Source organism: Balearica regulorum, chromosome 3 (genome assembly GCF_011004875.1).
Source record: "Balearica regulorum gibbericeps isolate bBalReg1 chromosome 3, bBalReg1.pri, whole genome shotgun sequence".
NCBI classification, from domain to species: domain Eukaryota; kingdom Metazoa; phylum Chordata; class Aves; order Gruiformes; family Gruidae; genus Balearica; species Balearica regulorum.
In genome coordinates, this window is record NC_046186.1 from 96057698 (window position 1) to 96079642 (window position 21945).

The 21945-nt window shown below is 41.7% G+C and overlaps 1 protein-coding gene across 9 annotated transcripts in view; it reads right to left on the reverse strand.

Annotated features, from left to right (window-relative positions):
• Positions 1-21945, reverse strand: part of TTC7A (tetratricopeptide repeat domain 7A) — a 194848-nt gene that overhangs the window by 131915 nt on the left and 40988 nt on the right. For all 9 annotated transcript variants that reach the window (XM_075749060.1, XM_075749059.1, XM_075749063.1 and 6 more), the window contains 5 exons: positions 18057-18187; positions 16246-16367; positions 9110-9188; positions 5621-5781; positions 5107-5170 (listed from right to left, as the gene is read on the reverse strand). In XM_075749060.1, coding sequence (XP_075605175.1) covers positions 5107-5170; positions 5621-5781; positions 9110-9188; positions 16246-16367; positions 18057-18187 — 557 coding nt within the window. The remainder of the gene's footprint in view (positions 1-5106; positions 5171-5620; positions 5782-9109; positions 9189-16245; positions 16368-18056; positions 18188-21945) is intronic.

The following is a 21945-nucleotide window of genomic DNA, read 5'->3' on the forward strand; positions in this document are numbered from 1 at the left end:
TATCTCTCCACAAGTATATTTTAACATCTTGTACTGTAGCAGAACTAATTCTGGAAACATCACTTAAAGCAAGACAGACATACCCCCCCAGCCAAAACAGCCCAACAACCCTACACAAAAGAAAGAGAGAGGGAGAAAGCAATTACGTTGTTTACTGATACTGTCTTGGGTAACAAAAGTCATATATTTGCTATCAGTAATCTGCATTCAAGAAAGCTATCTTCCAAGAATTTGCATCCTCCTTGCAAGTTCAGAAACAAGACTTCCTACTGCAAAGCAGAAGAAAAAAGCTCTCTATCCCGTCTCCAGCAATTCACATTAGAACTATTTATTCAAGAGGCAATTTACAGAGGTGGTGTGTTTCCCACTAGAAACAACCTGCAATCCACCCTTGCAGGTCCCAAACACGTAGCTTTGCCCTGTAGACCAGTTAAAGAGACCATCAGGCTTGCTATTGTAAGCACACGGCCACAATTTGGCAGGAACCAACAGCGCAGGCAATCCTGTTCCCAGTTGTCTCTTTCAGCTGCCATAGTCCGATAGCCCTCAAGAAAATACTCATGATGGTCATCCAGCTGTTGTGTATCACTGGGCTTGGTGTTATTCAAAAAAAAAGTATCCTACGAAAGCAACAAGATATTCTTCTCCCTTGCCAACCCATTTGTTGGACAGCATTATTTTATAAAGCTAGGAACTGTAGAGTTAACAGGTCTTAATTATTTCTGTGCTTAAAAATACATGGGTTTAATCTTACTCTGTTAAAGGCATGCTCACAGCCATGAGTTTGCTCTCACCAGCAAAAAGAACAGGACAAGTCCCAGTATCTTACTTCCCCCCTCACCATCTGTTCTGTGCTCTCAGGCTCTCCAAGGTCAAATCGCCTTTAGGGATTCAAATCAGAGATAAGATGTGGATGACATTTCTAATCTTTGTTACACAGGCACAGAATTTATTAGTTTTGGATACAAGGAGCTTCATTTTCAGTATGAGTGAAGTGAACACAGAGCCAAAAAAAATAATCCATGTCACCTGGTATGTTTGGTGAACTGCACCAGCCAGAATTCCCAGTTGTAAAAGCCAGCATTGCCAAGGGCTGAATAAAGGGATTTTACTGTACCTTGGACCTCAGATTCAAGAAGGCAAGGTTTCTAAGGGCAAACAAAGAACAATTTTTTTTTTCCCCCCTAACCTCAAAAGTAAACACAAAATGTAATAGAAAGTGTTCCATTCTCTCTGAGAAACTTCTGGCTGACTTTAAGGGGCAGTGCAGTCAACTCAGAATATTCCGAAGAATGGCTATTCAAATAAACAAAACTGCAGCTAAGGGTTAGTCCTGCCAGACCTTCCTTGCCTTCGCCCCGCAGTACAAAGCGCCAGAGTCCCTGATGGTAGAACCAGTGCCATTCCCACTGGTAGCGTGACGCAGAGAAACCACACCACATTAAGTCACAATATGCCCTCAGTTCTCCCCACAAACACAGCACCACTGGTCTTGATGGGTTAAATGCAATAAGAGGACTAGTGGTTTAAAAATAGGCCAGTCCATTTTTTCCAACATGTGGTAGGAACACATCATTCTACACAGTCTGAGCTTGTAAAGGCTGTCACCAACTGGCCTTCTCCTTGGTCCGAAGGAGAGCATTTTCCTCCTCTCACAAACACAGCCCATCCGTACCATAACTCAGGCTGTGCATAAGGAATGAGAATTTAGCCAGGAGGCCACAAACCCCCTAAAGACAGCCCTGACTGTGGTAATCTTCAGGCTGCCTGATTTGCTTCACTAGATTCCTTCGTGAGAACTCCACAGCCAACTACTGTGACTAAATAACAGCTGGCATGGAGGAGGAGCACTTGCCAAACTCAACAACTGGGATGCTTTTCATTGTTTACTGAGATGCCTGAGCTTATGAAAACAGGTTCCCATTTTCAACAGGACAGAAAGAATACAGGAGGCAACTCAGGAGAATGCCATGAGCAGAGAGGCCTCAACTTTCACTGTAAGTCTTAATATACCCACAGAAGCATCTTCAAAGCTAAGACAGAGGCTACCACGTTATTTGGCCACCTGAAAAACTTCCACATACTTAGGCTCAGAGACAGAGTGAAATACTGAAGGAACCCTTAATTACCCCTTTAGAAATATTCTCATTTCATCCCACCAAAACACACAAAGTGGTTCCCTTCCAATGCAAGGTAAAGGGATAAGAAGAAAAGCTGGGGCAGCGTCACAAGCCAGAACCCAGCAAAACTAAGAGTCAGAGAGCTCACAACACCTTAAAGGCGATTTCTTTTATCCTTTCCCCCCTACAGGAAGAGTTCTTTTGACCCTGTAACATCTTCTGGGGAGTTGCACAGATCCTGGTGAAGTACGTGTTAGAGTCACTGTAGGAAGGCAAGACAAACAGAAAAATAGAGTGAATTTCAGCAGCAAACTACCTAGCACTGATCTACTCCCTCCCTGTATGGCTTGGGCAGGGGGAAAGGTGTTCCAGATGTATACTTCTTGAAAAAGCTACCATGTCTCCTTTTTCGTCAAATTTATCACATATTTACTTTGAGGTACTGCGATGATTTATGCTCCTCCCCAGCACATCTTTGCTCTGTGTCCCCTCCACATGCTGACAATTCTTCTGTCCCTCTTCCCCTTGAGTTTTGTCCCCCTTGAGCTCATTTTGGAGTGGCAAAAGTCAGGAACAGGCATGTGGAGCAGCTGTTGGGCTTTACAGTCCTGCAAGAGAGTTATAATGGCATGGTTGCTTCTTCATCTCGTTAAAAAGTCAGACAGGGAAAGTACCTTTCTGGTGAGTTTTGCTCAGACAGAGCAATCAAAGTGTCAGAGAAGCTGGACAGCATCCAGCAAGCCAACCTAATTGTATACTTCCGTTTCATTTTAAGGGGTTCATAATTGTAAATACTGAAAGAGTGCCTAATCCAGCCAAAATCCTGGAACACCAACTATGTTGCTTACTGACCTACAGAAACATATCATGATCACTTGCCACTGACACTCTCTCCAGGAAGGAAAATATGTTTTATTCAGTTGTTAACATTATATCGTTAGGGAGACCTGAACTGGAAATCTGCTTCTTGTTAACTCATTTTCCATGAGCTTCAGCAAGTTTTAAAAAACCAAACAAAAATCTTCAAACAAACTAACCACAAACCTGTACATGAGAAAACTCACTAGCCTACAACAAAGCTGTCATAGAAAAGATGTCTCCTCATAAATTAAACAAAATTTCCCCTTCTTAGTACCATAACAGTAAAACTACAGGAAAATATTTATGGATTGCAAACATATGTAAGAATCAGATTGCTCCCTCTGTCCCTTCACTTCAGAAGCACATTCCTGTGGTTGCTAAGTGCGTTTCTATACCCAGCAGTATTTCTATACACTTGTCCCCTATTTTTGTTAAAACAAACTCATAGCAAGCCTATTGCTAATGCAAGAGGAAGGCTCAGATGTTCCATTTCCCAAAAAACAGAAAGACAGTTATGGTTCCTGCAGCACTCAAATAATCAAAGATCCTGTAGTAGAGTGCTTTATATGCAGCAGATCAAAATGCATTCCATCTACCTCCAGAAAGTTCCTGTACGTAGAAGACAGCACTTCAGCAAACACAAGCTTACTTATTTAGCCTTGAATTCAGCACAGCAGTCCAGCTCCTATCAACACCATTTTCACATTGCTTCATCCCTGATTTAGTTATAGAATCAGTTTGCCATTTTATGCAATATTGGATGAAACAGGGATAACTTTCCTTCACCTCTGTAGAGCTCAGGGTCCCACAAGGCCTTTCTCACTGCAAGCCCAGCCCCAGAAAGGGCTGAGGCAGGCAGTACTGCTGCTGCTGCAGGCCCCTGGTCCTCCTCCCCGCTTGCATCAGCCATGACAAGCCACGCTGACATGAGTTCTTCTGATTTTAATAAAAGTGCATGTGATGTTCTACAAGCCCTCACTCCTGGAGTGTCCACTTCCAATTACTAAAAGCCCTTCTAACTGCAGAAAAGCCCTTGAAAACACAAAGCAGATGTACTGTACAAGCTTAATCTAGAAAGCACTAAACAGGACAAAGTATAGTAACTCAGATGTTAGTGATTTTTTAAGTCAATTTAATATTTTGGGGTGGTTCCACCTCTTCAATTTTCCCCCGAAATTTTAAAAGCAAACAATGTTAAATTGCCATGTTCTGAAGAAGTCTGCGGGAAAGGACTTGAGCCAGAAGAACCATACAAATTATAACTGAAGGAAGCAAACACCAAACCAAAACAAAGTTTCCACAGTATCTCTTTTCAACTTCCCTGAAAGATGTTTAAAAGTTCTTAAGAGGGTCATTGATGCTCCAAGGTTTTCAAATCTCACTTTGAGCTACAAGTGACCACTCAGTATTTAAAGCAAAGTAACTTTCCTTACACATTTTCTGTATGTTTGCATCTTCCCAGAACAAGAAAGTGGTCAAAGGTTACTGAGCAGTTTTCCATGCAGTTGTTTTTCTCCACCTTTTCCCCTTCCTCTTAAAGGGATTTTTTTTTAAAGCAACCGATGTTATAAATAGAAGAAATCTAATTCTTTCACTGTGGTTCATTATGGGATGGTTCTGCATATGACAAAAACTCGCTGTATCATCAGCATCAGAAACTGCCAAAGATCACTCAGGACTGAAACAGCTAAAACATTAGCCCTGAAGACTAAGGAATGTAAGCAGGATATTGTATACTGCAAATGCCAAACAGCGGGTACCACCATCATGCCTGGCTTTAGGCAAGGCTCCTTTCCTCTCACTCTTGAGTTATAAATCCACACAGATGTTTTGAATGGAAACATCTGTCTACTGACAATGTATCTGGATGTCAGAACCTGCACGCAGCTATGGTGAATGCAGTCACTTCCTCTTCTTGACAATCCCCCAAACCCTTCAGTGATGTTCCATTTAATAAAAGTGGTGTCACTAATAAAGGAATAAATAGCATTTCCTGTTCAGCAGCCAAATCCTTGCTTCTGTTTATCTAGGGAAGATTCTGTAAACAAAACCAACCAAAGACCTAACATAGAAACACCAGATATTCCTTTGTGCTGTTAGTATTACAAACTCATTTTTGGCTTACCATGGATTCACTGATTAAGAGGAGAAGAAGAGCCTCTTCTACGTTGTCTTGAGGGCAGTACGCACTGAAAGACAGAACACATTTTTCTGAGGAAGGTCAAGAAGTATCCTGTCAGTCTCTTTCTCATTTCACAAGAGCAGCAGTAACTTGAAACATCTCATGCATAATTCATTTGCTAGGCAATACCTTCTTTTGCAGGTTCATACAATTAAAAGCTCTGCAATATATCCTACATGAGCTATACTGAACCATAAATAGATTATTTCCATCTCATAGCAAAGACAGCTATTTGGCTGGATTTTCTTCCTTCATGGGGGGGAAAAAAAAAAAAAATTTTTTTCAAACACTCAAGGTTTAGTGTTTTATTTTTCCAGCAGGCTTTTTGGTGCAAAGTTAAAAACAAGAACACACAAAACTACTACGTGCATCAAGTGACAGAATTAGCAGTATTGAAGAGTGTTAGAACACTCTCCTTCCTCCTGACAATAAACTGAAATAAAAAAAGAACGCTTACTTCTCTTCTGTATACAGCTCAGGCCTCCGACAAAGAAGATTGCTAACATAAGACTGATCTTCCTTGTTCATGAACTCAGGAAGCGGATCAGATAAAGGGCTCCAGTAACAGTCTTCACTGAGGGAATGGAGAAGTACTTGCGCTAGCTGTTTGGCTGCAGTCTAGAGATCGGGGAACAGTACAGGAAAAAGAGCCATCAGTGAAGCCTTCTCCAGCACAAAAGATTCACCCCTCCCCATATTCCACCTTGGGAAGGAGATGTACCAACAATGCGACAGGACCACTTTTCAGAAAGCTAAAACAGTTGCCAAAAAGTATACAGCAGTGGCAGTTTCTTCACCTTCCCCATCCCCCCACCCCGAAAAGGCCACCCTTCTGCATTTACATGGTCTTGTTGCAATGCTGTAGGAAAAAAGCATCCAAAAGGCCTGACAGCAAAGGACGCTTTGGTGAATGAAGACAACTGATTGCCACGTGGACCGCTGAGACAAACTCACAAATGTTATTAGAGTATGATGGCACTCCACTGCTTTCTCAGCCTTGGAATTTTGTATGCAAGTCTCAGCCCAGAGGCTACTTCTGTATTAGGTTTAAGAGATCAACCCTTTATCTGTTAATATCACTCTTCCTGCAGCCTTTTATAGCTTCATCTCAGTATTGCTGCTCTCTTTTTGTTGCAGTAATGGAGGGAGGAGAGAAGAGAGTTAGGAACTTTATATTGAGTCAGCAACATCACATGCACTTTTTTAACCATCAAGTGGCCAAGGTTCCTTAAATACTTGCCTTCCAGTTCATAGCATGGCTGGCAAGCTGTGCCCAAAAGCAGGCAAGCTCACTTGACTTTGCAAAACTATCTTTGGCATTTGTCCTTGTCCCCCACCCAAAAAAAAAAAAAAAAAAAAAATCTACTTTTTGCATTGTAAATAGATGAACATGCAAACAAGCCCAGAGACATGAAAATGGGTGGTATCTTCTGTGAATTTTAAGCAGCATAGCTCTCTGAGTTGTAGAGTAAATACTGCCCAGAACCGAGGCAGGCTGAAACTTCAGCCCTTCTGTCCTAATACCTGTAAGTATTATTTTGGAACTTCTCTGACTCCTGTATATGTATTTTATATACAATTTACACTTTGAGATGTGTTATGAGGCCACAAAGAGTAATTTTCTTTCAAATGCCAGGATAGCTATGATTGATAAACTGAAGCATTACTCCATTTGAGGTATGACATCTATAGGACCAAATAAACCATACTGAGGTTACAGTTCCTGTTACCAGATTCAGAAAAATAACTTATTTTGATGCAAGGTTCTTTATTTTTATCCACCTCACCACACATAAATTCATTGAATTAGTCTAAAATACAACCACAGTAGCATGCACTGTTTCTTAAACACCAGAAAGGGAGGTTTCATAGATGTACCTAGCAAATGGCAAAGTGATCTGAATGTATTGACGGTGCCTCAAAGAAATATTCTCACATACAACTCCCTGGAAACTCCAAGACCTTCCATGCACTCCTACTGACAAGTTACAGAAAGCCTTCTGTTTCTAACTAGGCTTTTCTATGCTTTTTATAGCAAATAACCATGAGCAAAATGGCCTAGGGGTCTGTGACATTAGCCGGTATCATTTTATCATCTCAGTGTGTAATTACTTAGTCAGTTTTACCCTGAGGAGTCAACTCTCCTATATTTTTTCCTACAGTCTTAGCAGGGAGGGAAAAATAATATGCCAGCAACAGAAAGATCTCTACTGGTTCACACAGAAGTAGGAGTGCAGTTTGTGATAAGCCTTTCAAAAGGCAAGCACCAAATACTTTTAGTATCTTTGATTTTAACATACAGTACAGTAGCTGTGTAAATTAGCTTCACTCTTGTTTTGAATAAGACCAAACCAGAACAGGCCAAGACTCTGATTCATGTTATTACTGCCTTTGGCTAAAAAAAAAGCATCATTATGCTTGAAGAACACTGTGATCTCACAAATTGGGGGGAAAAAAAAAAAATCATGTGTTTTACTTTCATGCTTGAAAAACTTGTTTAATTAAGCACATTCCTCCCTTTGCCCTCTTGACAGCTCTTTAAAAATAAGTAAGAAAATGAAAATGCAACTTCCAGTAAAATGGAAATCCCAGGAAAAACCTATTGGATGAACACCTTCAGATTTCCCCTTAGGGATAAATCCCCCAGGAGTGCTGTACAGCTTTCCCCAGCTGCACAGGGACAGAAGCATTCGAGTGCCATGTTCTGTCATGGTACAGGAAGAGCAGATGGTTAGACTCAAATGATAAAACAGGTGAGCAAGAAAAATCCCCTGAACCCTGATCTCAATCTGGAAAAGGATGCAACCATTTGAGCGTGACAATTATTTAAGTCACCTCTTCTAATTCCCTGCAGAAACTTCCACATGCATCTGTATTCTCAATTAGGCATATAAGGTGAGCACAAGGCAATGAGAAGATTCATTTCCAGAAGAGAAGCTCCAAAATACAAACATATGAGGAACCTAGGCAAAAAAAGCACCCAGGACACCCCTTCTGCTCGCACTTTTGTTTTAGCTCTGCATTTGCATGTGAGTTATGCACACAGTCAGTCCATCCACTGGAACCTGGACCCTCCATCTCCAAAACGCTATGCAAAAACCCATGCTATGCTCACCTCCCTTACCACACTTATCTGTAATTACACAAAACACAAAGCTGAACAAAGCACAAAACAAGGTTAATCATAACAACATCAATGCTTTTAGGGATGCAAAGTTTTCATTCATGAACTCAAGACTGCTATTCTCCCTGCTGTCAACCTTGTTACCTCCCGAGTAACTTCAAGACAAGATCTCTTAAAGGGGAGACAGGGAAGAACTAGTTAAAGGTCTAAGAAGTTAAACAGGCACCTAAATAACTTTCTCCATGATTTCTTTACCAGAGGCACTCAAGATAACAGGATGCAGAATGCCAACATTAAAAAAAAAATTGTAAATTTAAAATCACTCTGTACTGTATTGAAGGGAGTTTTACAGGAAGAACACTGAAGCATTTGAGTCTAAAAAAAGCACTGCTGGTTGCAAGAGCCAGAAGTACTTAATGCTTCTATGTGCAAATGCAAAAAGGTGTGCATACACTGAAAAGCAAGAAAGAAAACAAGACAAGACATTTTCACTTGAGGACAGCACTGTCAAATTAAATACATCCTCGTTTCTACCAGGACAAGAAAACCCACTGGAAAAAAAAAAAAAAACCAAACAAAAAACAAACCCAAAACCCAAAGATAACCCACACCCCCAGGTCTGAATGGTCTGAGGTTTCAATTGGGCAGGTCTTTGAATTAAGTGCATCACTTGACACATCACTTCAAAAGTTTAAAAAAAAAAAAAAAGGCAGCAATCAATCAACTGAGGACATTTTTGTCCTGCTGCACTGGTTAATAAACAGAGAGAATTCCTGCATAGTAGATTACCCCACCTTCCAATCTCCCATTCATTCTCCTTACCATTTTGAAGGTCTGAGTAGCTTTTGTTTCCACAGTCCGTAGTATTTCTCGCAGACTCCTCACTCCTTTCACAATATTTCTATGGGGAAGGCAGGAAAAAAAACCCACCCATCGTAAAAAACCAGCACATTGGAGACAAAATATTTTTATGATGTACCAAAGCTTGGCGACAAAATTGACATTCAAACAAATGCATGAAATAGTCACTAATATTGAGTGCGCACTAGCGAGACAAATCCCTCTGAGGCGCAGATAGGACAATGGCACCGAGCGAGGCAGCAACTGTAGCATGCCTACTCCAGATGGCTTCCTAGGCGAAGATCGCATTCACATTTGACGAACAGAGGGGACATTTGGAAGCCTTTCATAGCTCGTATTTATAAAGCAGATGCTTCTTCTTACAAGCATCCACATCTCCTCTTCATATATACAGATTGTACTTGTTTGAATTATACTGAGCTTATGCGATGCTTTTAAATGACAATTCCTTTTAGGTGGTGCTTCAACACCTTGTGCCTGATGGTCCAGACACATGATGAAATTACAGTGGTTTAAACAGTTTATTATCAGGCAGCTAAGTTGCAGTAACTGTCTGCAAGCATGTTTAACCTGCAATAAAAGAGGGTTAGGCTTAAAAAAAAAAATTTAAATCACATTACTCTGCATACACCATGAGCAATTAAAGCAGACTAGTTGTCAAACGGTATCTTAATCATGTGTCTGAGCACTAAGAGAGATGCGGAGAGGGAAGATTAAACACTGGACACACTAGTTAACACACTTGCAGCCTGTAATCTCTTCAAGGCTAAGGACATGGCCATACAACCACAGTAACTACAAACTGGTTCATCTCACTTCATTGCAGGGTAGAAGCTACCCAAAGAAATCCAAGCTATCAGAAAAGGAGCAATGCTCTACTGAAATAAAGACAACCAGATAAGCAGTTGTAGTGGTACATTAACTGCCACTTCAGCTTATTCCAGGAGAATTTTCTGTGCAGGCAAAACCTAGATTTCATTAGAAAAAGCCATAACAACCTTTTCTGTCAATCTGATTAAATTTTGAAGGCAAGCAGTACAGACTGTGCTTGTGCCCACTCTCATGCACTGCAAGCCTTCTTGCACTCCAGAATCAATGACAAACATCTGAAGAAATAAAAAAAGTAATTATTTTGGGGAAGGGGGTAGTCGATCATGTTTACCACGAATATTCGCTACGTAAAATGCCACCCTTAAAGTTTCTGGTCACCAAGTCACAGAATGCAAATGAATGTGGCCTTACTTCCAATCAATGCTTATCTCAAGATTTTAAACTTTGAGCTAATTTGTGGATTATGTAGTTATGGGCAATCTACAGACAAGCAACAAAGCAAAGCAAGAGCAAAAACACTGGAGACTTGCCCCTGTGGAGAAAGTCAGATGCTGTCTTTTTCTCCTACGTAAAAGATGTGCTTTGAATTTATCACAGGAAAAAAGCTCAAAGAAGTTTTTGTAAGCTGCACTTTAATGCTTCAGCAAGTTCTCCAATTATAAAGCCAAGGCATCTAGTGCTTTTCTGTGGGTCTAGCAAAGACTATACCCACAAAGATGCGCTTCTGGACCTTAAACTGAGGAAAGCAATAAAGCACGTGGTGATCATTATGCATGAGTAGTCGCACCAAACCCAACAGAATTGTTCACATGCTATTTATTATCAGAGAGCCAAAAAATCAGTAAGTTTCCCCATCTAAACAAAATGCACCTGCCCAACTGCTCTTCTCAGTTACTGAAAACTACTGGCATTTCTTGTGCTTCCTTGGGATCCTTAAGAGGCTGGACAGAAGAGTTATGTTGTATAACGATTCTACAACATTTTCAAAAATGTGTATGTTTACACTTCTTGTTAGGATAATGGTATTTGTCTTAATAAAGTATCAATGAATTCCATTAACTAGCAACAGAAAGAAGATTAGTGACCATGTGCAAAGGCAATTAATTCCACATTTGGCACATACTTAAGAGAGAAAAAAACCTAGAGAACGTGCTAAAAAGAGACAGTTTTCTTCCCAGAGAACTAGAGCAACATTTCAGTTCCACTTTTTAGACAAGGTCATAAACCAAGTTAAGCTTCATGGCAGAAACACCTTGTTCTGGGGGGAAGGGGAAAGGAAAAGGAAGGAATGAGTATTGACACACTGAAGTGAATGAAAGAATAAATGGCAAATTGCTGCCCATTTGCAAGCAGTCAGGGTTGAAACCACGAGCTGCACAACAAACGCCTGGGAACACCTTCAACTGAAGGTAGGAGCACAAATAGTATGGGAGAAGCACCTAGCACCCACCACCTCCCAGACAAGTGCTTGTGTGGTCAGGGTCTCTCAGAGAGCACCTGCTCCGGGCTCTGTCTGAAACATGCAAAGCGTCTGACAACAATACCAGTTCTACAGGACTGAGGATTTGGTTTGGCAGCTTTTATATTTTGAACTTTATCGAACATTATTGAGCTGTGACAGGTGACAGAGCACACCTGCCAGCAGTCTGCAAACATACCTCACCACAGGAGTTTGTCTTTCCACTCTACTGTTCCAAGCCAGGAGGCCATCTGACCACACATTTCATTTTAAGCGCATGAATTGCTCTACTCATAACAATAAGGAACTTACTGTTCCATTAACGCATGCACTTGAAGAGATTTTTTTAAATTAGGACCTGAAGAAGTTAACAAATAGAAAAGTACGTGCTTGAACACAAATACGTGTATGTAGATAAGTGGATGAGGATACAAAGAAAAAGCCTCTGGCAATCCATGGTGAATCCACTTGATCTTGTCTAGATCAGAAACTAAGCAATCTTGAGCCTCTGTAGGACTTGGATAGAAGACTATCTGGAAATCCCAGGTACTGTTGCCTCAAGCCACGGCACTGTAAGTGAACATCAGATCATGGAAATTAAATGAGTTGGAAGAGTCCATAGGCCCCCACAGCACTGCTAAAATGCCAGAGAAAGAAATGAGAAAGAACAGGAAGGGAAAAGCACATGATCATTAAACTCGTTAAAAAAAAAAAAAAAGAGGGTAGATTTAGATGAGATATTAGGAAGAAATTCTTTACTGTGAGGGTGGTGAGGCACTTTCTTCCTAATATGTAATCTATATATGTAATCCAAATCTACCCTCTTTCAGCTTAAAACCATTACCCCTCACCCTATTACTATATGCCCTTGCAAAAAGTTCCTCTCCAGCTTTCTGGAACAGATCACCTTGAGATGACTGCACAGCAGTTTGCAGAACCACCTCTCCAGGGGAAAGCTGTACCTGAAGGCAGACAAACAGCAGCAACACCATTGCCTCTGCCCAGCTCCTTTTGTATCTTTGCATTTCACCCAGGTTTCTAAAAATTCATACTTTCTCCTTAAACAGCTGTTCATGCACAGGAACAAAACACACCTGAAGAAGTAAGCCTTAGATTCTCAGACTCCTATGAAAGGAGATACGAGACAAGTAACTACAGCAAAGCACATTAAAGTCTCCTAACGACAGCCTAAGAGAAGTCGGGTGCTGAAAAAAAAAAGAAACCGAAATCAAACCCAAAAAACCCCAATACAAAACAAAAGCTTAGCACTTATCTAGATCCGTCCAGTAGGCAGTAAGCCTCACTCCCAAATTACCAGCTGTACTCTCCTGGTGTCCTGGGTGAAGTGCTAGATTGGAAAGACTGAAGAGGAGATAAATGACAAGAAAGCCCACATAAATTTCTCAGATAAGATGAATACTCTGGCAGAGACTGTCCTACCTACCTCTGCCCATTAGATTCTACTGTAAAAAAAGACACACGTGAAGTTACTCTTTCAAAGTGCCCTTGCAACAGAAGCCTGCAAAGTTTCAAAAGGGAACTGAGCACTCTAGAAAACTGACAGAAGGGAAGAGAAACAATTGTGTAAGTTTTCCCTACTAGGCATTTTCATCAGGGTTTTCCAAAGTAATTTAGGTCCTAACTTGAGGGATCATAACGAAATCTGATTTCTAATAAGTGCTTAATATTTATTTTTCAGAAATTAATTTTCTTCAAAAGTTTCCCACCTACAGCTTCCAAAACCAACCACATCCTCTTGAAAGCTGACTTTGTCTTGCCTGTGAAACTCCACACATACTTCAAATGCCATTAAGAAAGCAGCATACATATAACCACTACTTCACACGAGTGAAGCCTGTTTGCCCTTAGAAAATACTAAGACTATCTCGACCAAAGCCCCTGTAACAGTATAAAGTAGTAATACCTGTTCAATACTCTGAAAGGAAAGGCAGTAAGGAATGAGGCTAATCTTCACACATCCACATCAGGAAAAAAACCCAGAAAAGCCAGTGCAGATGCTAACATGAAAGACAACTGGCTGCCTCCTACAGTACGATAGCATCTGCCTGCCTATATTCTGCATCCACAGCATCAACGTTGCTCAACCTTTTTCAGGTGCAGCAGGCCAAACAACCACAGGAAACGTGCCTTCAGCAACACAGTATTTTTAAGTAAACATCTTATTAAAAGCATCTGGGACTTCCACAGCTGCAAGACTTGCTGGTCCTTACAGCTGACAGCTCAACATCTGAAAGGGAGACTGGACCTTTGTTTTGTACTGGTGCCTCCTTTCCTCTGCACACTGCAAGAGAAAAGGGCATCCCTGACCACGCTCCGAAAGAAATATGCCTGTTCCTGCCAGCAGGAACAAAAGTACAACACCACCACTCATATCCCTCAGCTCTTCTGCCTAGCAAGGCAAGAATAAAGCACTCACTGTTTCTTTTGTACACGTGTGCTGCTGGGGAAGGACATCCCACCAGAAAGGACCTACTCTCCCCCTTGCCAGCTTGAGCATTCATCATCCAAGGCTTATTTCCTACCTGAACATGCTAGAAGCAATAAGGAGAACAAAAGCATTTCTTTGAGCTGTTCAATATCAGGTGGAGAAATTTATTATACAAATGACGCATCCTAAAAAGCTTCTTCCCACTTCCCTCCTTTTTCCGTAATATATCCCAATGCTGCTTATGCCCTCTCGTGGCAGAAACCACACATTAATCCCAGCTGGGGCGGGGGGGGGGGGGGGAGCAGAGACAAGCTGTGGAGTCCCACAGGACCTTTCATTTCCCTGGCTGGTGTTTCTCACTTGCACTGCAGGAGGGGAGGAGCGCACGGGGCTCCGCTCCCGTCCCAGCCACGGGACCTCCATCGCACCAACTGGGATGCTCTTTCATCAGGAGACAGCCACAGAGAACATTTCGCTGCTACTGCAGCGATTCAGCTTATTATCAAAGCGCTGCTTCATTCACACATGTATTTTGATTCCTAATTGTTTTCCTGTAGGGTTTTTTGTGGTTGGATTTGTGGTAGTTTGGGGTTTTTTATTGTGGTTTTGGGTTTGGGGTTTTTTTTAAGGCTGTCATTAAAATAACGTGGGAAGGGAGCAAGCAGAGCCCACAGTAATAGCTAAAATAACCCCCTGGATATATTGAATTGATGAAGACTGAATTTAAAACGTTGCTGAATAAAACGAACGTGAGTGAGTGTGATATTCAAAAAGTGCCTAGAGGACATCAGTGCCATATGTTCTAAATGAGATTTTATTTTATTACATAGTTAATGAGCTTACTGTCAAGACCTGAGCTTTTTGTTCTCCATGAGAATGGCAAAAGGCTAGGAAAGCACATGCTGTACCACAGCTGGTCAACCACTACCTCACCTGGGAAAACCACATACCTGTCCCCTGCTGACGAGATGATACTGAGACTACGCCTCATACTTATACGTCCATACTTTCTTTACACATGAACTTGTACTCACTGGACTAAAGGGGTCATTTTACAATATTTGGGCTTTGTGTATTTGTAAGCCTTTGGGTTAAACAAGGCTTACCTGAAGGCACCCCTCATGGATATGCTTACAAGTACAGCTTCACTGTACGTGCAGGCTTTTAATGAAAGAATGTGGAACACAGAGGCTATTCACAGTTGCATTTAAAGTCATTCTTGGGGGATGAAAAACTAGCAAAAAAGCCTTAAACAAGAACCTCTCCTCCAAAGTAAAAAAAATGCTATCAATTTTCTACAGAAGAATTTAAATTGATTTTTGCTGGGATTCTTTTTTTCTAGTTTTCTTCCTCTCAATCTCCCCTCATTTGTTGCTTTCTTCTCCATCTTACTCAGCAGGAAGAGTGAAGAAAATTAGATAAAAACATCTTTGACTGGGGTGAAGTTACAAAAACCAGCCAAAATTAAATACTTTCAAAGACAATTTGCTTAAATTTTTTAAAACTTTGACCAGCAATATTACATAGAGCAGTGAAAAATTCAGTATCTGATTACTTGAGAATAAATGAGGTAATACGGTGAACAGGACAAGAGAAGGACAGATTCTTACAAGTACTGTTTACACATGGTGAAGAGACACTCTTCCTACATGGCAATCTCTTCATCAGCTAAACAGAAGTGATTATGGTTTGAAGACACGGCCTCTTTTAGGGAACAGTGTGCCCTCACCAATAGCTTTTGGAAGTGGGCATTTACAATGTCTTTTTTATTGTTCTTAAGAAGGTTTTCCTCAGGTGAAATCCACTATAGGCTTGCAGATACCTCTTGCCCTTCCAAGGTTCACTGGGAGCTGTATTTCAGAGGCATAATAAATACCCTGGAGCAGCACTGCTCCCACATGCATTCTCTCCAGTAAAACCACACAGATTTGGGGTATCGACTGGGACATTTAAGACCTTAAATAAAACAAACAAATAAATAAATGAAAGAAACTACCCTTAACACCTCACAGAGCTCTAAACCAGGCCCTGTGGCTGAACTTTTTAAAAGTACACAGCAGTATAAATTCCACACTCTCTTACAGTCAACCTCATCTCCACAGGGAGCAGAGATGAGTCAAGACAACAAAACTGTTCTACTCCACCCTACTTGTGGGTCTGGAAAAACGAGGTTTAGGACTCTTGAGAGACAGAGAGAGACAAATAGGAGGGAGTGAAGGACACTGAGGGGGACTTGAGGTGAGCCAGCAGCAAAAAAGAAAAATCACAACAGAACACATACACAGAAGTAAGATTTCATCTGTTCTGGGACAAGACATGCAACATTATCTATTTTTATTAACAGCTGCATCCACCTACCCCTTCTTTAAATGAGTCACATAGGCACTCTGTAGAGCTGCTTCCAGGAAGAAGGAAAGTTCAAACTCAGAGTAAGTAATGTTGCTGCCCTTGATACTCCTTGAATGCGTGTTGTTTAAGGTCTGTGAGGGGAGGAAAGAAATATCTGGGATTATAGACAACCATTTAAACTAGCCAGTTCCTCATAAGCCAGAGACATCTCCAACAATAAAATGTTAGCTTATGCCATCGGATTCCTCCTCAGACTACTTGAAAACTTACCTTCATCAGCTATTCAAAAACCTTTCAAAGTCAACTTTAAAATAAACTATACAGTGGCTTCTACAAAATATTCTGCATGCAATATGAGTTTTGAAACACCACCCCTTATTACTTTCCAACCTTTAACAAAGTAAGTAGAAAGCTACACATTGATACCGAGGGCTTCAGAAGTACTACTCCAATCACACAGGTCCAGCATCTTGCACAGAAATATTAATGCAATGTTTGAGTAGGTAAGTCTAGTTTAAATAACATAAATACTTGTTAAGAGTTAGTAAGCTATCAGGCGTCCTGATGGAACAATCTTAGCCTTTCCTCTGTTTCTCCTATTAAACCCTTCTTGCTTTTGCTTCCTTACTGGTAACAAACAGCTTTCATTGCTGAAAGTTGCTCTGTGTGGACTCCCCAAAGCAGGGTTTTACATCCAGGACTGGAGAAGGCCTATGGACTTTTAATACATGTATCACTAATCCTGCATCCTTGTCTCTGTGTCCAGAAGATGAATGAATTACAGTTCAAACTCTTTCCCTTCTTTGAAGATACAAGCTGTCAGTAAAAACACCGACAGTGCCCAGTACTGGCAGGAACTCGTCCTTCCACAAGGGAAGCACAGTACTTAATTTTAAATAAAAAAAAGCCATTCAGCTTTTTCCTACAAAGAAAGAGACCAGACAACTTGGTAGCTGGCATTCTTAAAAGATAAGCTTAGTGCATATACAAAAATTCATTCTTGTTTTAAACTAAAAACAAAACCTGGAACAGGTACACACCTGTGTTGCTGGGAAGAGTAGAAATATCTGGTCAGAAGGCCAAAGGCCATTAAGTTACAGAAGAACAGGTAACATGCATTGCCATCAGTGCTGCTGGTGTCAAGCATACCATGTGGCAAAGGAAGGGCGTTGGAAGCACACAGTGTGCCCTGTTAAACTCAGCTGGGCAAAGTTACACAGATAGAGACCTCTAAGCATGTGTCCAGCAAATCAGTGGCACATACTACAGCTCAGTGGAGGGCTCAGAGCACTCATCTCACTCCGCATCCTAGCCAACTCTGACCAAGCAGTTACTTGCTACTAATGATCTAGGTTCCTCCCGTTTCACTTGGAGGAGGTGAAGCACTGACAGTTAAACTGCTATGCTGACCCAAAAAGGTTATTACTTTCAGCATTAGGAATCTCAGTATCTTCTACTGTGTATCATTTACAGGGCAGATACGTAAAACGTCTTGGGTTCCTTCATGCTGGCACTTGCTATGCAAAGTTTGTAGTCTCTCTTTAGTAAGTTCAACTTGAGATACAACCTGAGCATATCTGAAGTATTCAGCGCATTACCACAGGCAAAACTGGTTTCCAGACCTCATTCTCAGAGGAAACAGAGACCAGATGAACCGCTGTTTTGCAATGGCTTATACCGAGACACCTCACACCTTCCAACTTGTCCTCATACTTCTTATTGTCCATGACCACTTGGCATTTCCCCATCATTTCTGCTGTCAAAACCCTGGAAATTCCACCCAGGCCACCAGGTAACACCCTGAGCACGTTTCTCCTTACCTTTTCAAGCTCCTGCAAGTACACCTGGGCAACGACACACGCTGTCTCAAAACAAGCCATGACTTCTTCCTCCCTTTCACACAGTCGAGCACGCGAGGCAATCGAATTGGTTGAGCGCTCCAGTGACAGACCTGCAAAAACGGCAACATCTTCTTTAACAGGAGCCCACCAACAGCAGTACGGCCATGTTATTCCTTCATTTACCAGCTGACAGGAATTTTTTTCCATACATGGGTTTCCCACTTGTTTTAGTGACTTTCAGGAAAATACCCCCAGGAAAATATAATTCCTACATATGCAAGGCATTTTTGTCATGCTGCTCTAACACACAGTGCCACTGCACGCTTCTGTCGTGTCTTTCAAGCACTTCACAAAGAAAGGACATTACAATCCCTCTGGTAGGGATGAACACGCAGAGAAATTAAGGCCTGTATTTCCAAAGACAGCTATAGATTTTGGGTGCTTCAATGCAAGTGTTGTTTCGGAAACACTCTGGCACTGGATTTGAGAATTTCTAAGCATCCACCATTCCAAGTGAAGCTTTCAATAAGCAGCAGTTTTGAGGGGAAAAAAAAACCAACACAAAACTCAAAAATCAACCTACTCAAAAGTGATACTAAAACAAAGTTGGAAAAATCTAAGGCCTCTCTTGGAAAATCTGAGCACATGCAAATTGCACATGAATACACAGCAAGCTCTTGGCAAGGCACAAGAGACTCTTAATCACAAGATCACCTTCTTTTCCAAAGAAAGGAAAAAACTCTGGGTTTTATACTACTAAAACTCTTTCTTGTATCATCATCCAACCCCACTTACAAATAAAGAGCATGTTAATTGAAGACCCACAGCTATTGTCCCTACATGAAAATCTTTTATTATCAGATCCTTGTCTGGCATCACACTACGACACCCTTTATACTTCTGAATCTATGTGGAGAGACTACACATCCACATACCAATTTTACTCTGATCAGCATAGGTTCTTGTGCCACACTGGCTCTCTACAATACAGCATTGCTTGGAAACTCAGGTCTTCTACACCAGACACAACCGTACTGATGCCCAGTAGCCCAACACAGGTTGTAAACAGTTCAGCACGTACTTCCCAATACGTTTTCTATATAACAACACTCCCTAATGCCAATGAAAAATGTGTAAGATGTAACACAAAATCCTAGTGTTCCTGACACAGATCCACAGAGGTGACAAAAGAAGAAAGAGTTCAGCTGTCTGGACAGCCTCTCCAAGAAAGCTATTTAGACTGCTGTAGCATACAGCAAAGGATTCTCTTCAACGTGAGGAGCCACCGCACACACCAGGAGCCACACTTTCCTGGGCTCCCGCAGTCCCAGAAGGCACAGCACCTCAGCACAGCTTGTTTCAGAAGTCTGACAACAAACCACTGTGAGGCAGCAATGGGGAGCCAGGTTTCCTCATGATGAATGATGCAGTACTGAGGTTCCTAGGTAGTCTTAGCTTTGTTTACTTCTCATGTTCAACGTTTCTGTTTTGTCCCCTTGGTTACTCTTCTAGGTTTCCCTATCTCATGTCTTACATTTGGGCCAGACACGAGCAGTTAGTTCAGTGGGTTGAGAGAAGATGACTGTGTCCTGCACCGGGGCCCCCAATACAAGAAGGACATGGAACTGTTGGAGTGAGTTCAGAGGAGGGCCACGAAGCTGATCAGAGGGCTGGAGCACCTCTCCTGTGAGGACAGGCTGAGAGAGTTGGGATTGTTCAGCCTGGAGAAGAGAAAGCTCCAGGGAGACCTTATAGCAGCCTTCCAGTACCTAAAGGGGGCCTACAAGAAAGCTGGAGAGGGACTGTTTACAAGGGCACATAGTGATAGGACATGGGGTAATGGCCTTAAGCTGAAAGAGGGGAGATTTAGATTAGATGTAAGGAAGAAAATCTTCACTATGAGGGTAATGAGGCACTGGAACAGGTTGCCCAGAGAGGTTGTGGATGCCCCCTCCCTGGAAGTGTTCAAGGCCAGGTTGGATGGGGCTTCGGGCAGCCTGGTCTAGTGGAGGGTGTCCCTGCCCATGGCAGGGGTGTTGGAACTAGGTGGTCTTGAAGGTCCCCTCCAACCCAACCCATTCAATGATTCTATGCCCCACTGGTGCAAGCTCGGCAGGTGGCTCCCCACTCCTTCTGCCCTCTCCCAAGTCAGCAGTGCACAGCACGTTCTCTCCAGAACCTGTATCTTGGAGGAACAGGCGCAAGTATCTTTCACCTTTGAAAATCCTGACCAGAGTAGAGCAGGGGGAGTGGATTTACTTCAAACTGACACTGGGGGCGTGGGGACAGGGATGATGATAATTTTGCTGCTTTTAACTAATGCCCATTTTGTGTTCTCTCCTTTCTACTGACATACACCTTGTACAGCATCCAACATACAACATATTTTGTCTTCCAGTCTCTCTACAAAGTCCCTGGCTTTATATCATGGGTTGTTTTCCTATTATTTCAAACCTTCTATTTCCTAACCCTGTTGCTATGTAATGAAGGGGAAAAGAAGATGTTAAGTCTCTATACAGAAAAAGAAACCATCCAGTGCTGAAGCCAGAACAGCCTACAAATATTCTCCTTAGATCTGTCTCTGTTTCATCTACCTCTGAATTTCTAGTCATTCCCCTTACTGAAAATAAATGTTAATAAGTGTTGCATTTCAGAGTCACCATCCCCTTAAGCGCAAAGTGGGGCTGAGGGCCCTGAAAGAAATCCAGTACAGTCCACTGACATTCATACACATGCAGTATTTAATCAAACTGCAAGAGTCATCCTAGCAGTCTGTGTGGGGGTGGTTATCGTGGGAGATGTCACACAGAGAGAACGGGCTGATAAAAAGCCATTTACGTACATGCTACAGCCCACTGCAAGGAGCTACTATCTCAGCTTTGACATGGGGGAGGAAAGCAAGCAGCATTTGCCAGCACCAAGTACTGACAACAAACATGCCCATCCATGGGGTCAGAAAAACAGAGCTGGGGCAGATTAGAGACAGGGGAATGAACATCTCCAAAAAAGGTTTCTTGCCACAGTAAGTACAGAGAAATAGACAGTGTATTAGAACAGATACTATGCCACATTGCACACATTTCTCCACTTGTAAAGGCCAAAAAGGAAAAATGACCCACATGATGTGACATTAGTCATGGTTCTTTCTGCTAATACCATATGCACTGACCTGATGTCATCAGAGTATAAAATCTTCTACAGAATCCGAACAGGGCTATTCTTCCCTACCACAGAAATGCAATGAGAAGAAAAATTAGAGCAAGTAGACTGCAAATCCAGTAGACAAAGTGAAGAACAGAACGACAGCAAAAGTTCCCTACTCTTGCAGCCACCAATTCAGTTCTCACAGTGCAAAGCCCCAGTTACAGATTTGCTCAAGGTGCAGTTGTACAAGACTGTTTACAACTCCTCCAGTCCTGAGAACACAGATTCCACTAACTCTTCTCCACCCCACCTCCCTGCCTTGTTATCAGCACAGAAATAATTTTGTAGCACAACATACATTTTAAATTCAACTCAGTTCCCAAAAAGCATCAGAAAGCCCTGAAAATGCATGCTACTTCCACACTGGATTTAGCAAGAAAAGTGTAGCTCTTGCTAAGACAGAATTAGCTTCTGAGTAAAGCATAAAGCCATATGCTTTCTTGGTAGCTGGTTAAGGCAAAGGGACTTGGGTATTTTTCACAACCAGTTAAGGTAAGATAATACCAACTTGTAACTTAATCTAAGCTAAGATTTTCCTCATATGAATTGGGTGCCTAAATTTAAATATATACATACATACATACCATAAGAACATTTTATATAGTGAAGATACAGATTTCTAATAGAGTATGGCCCAAGCTCAAGATTTAAAGAGGGACACATG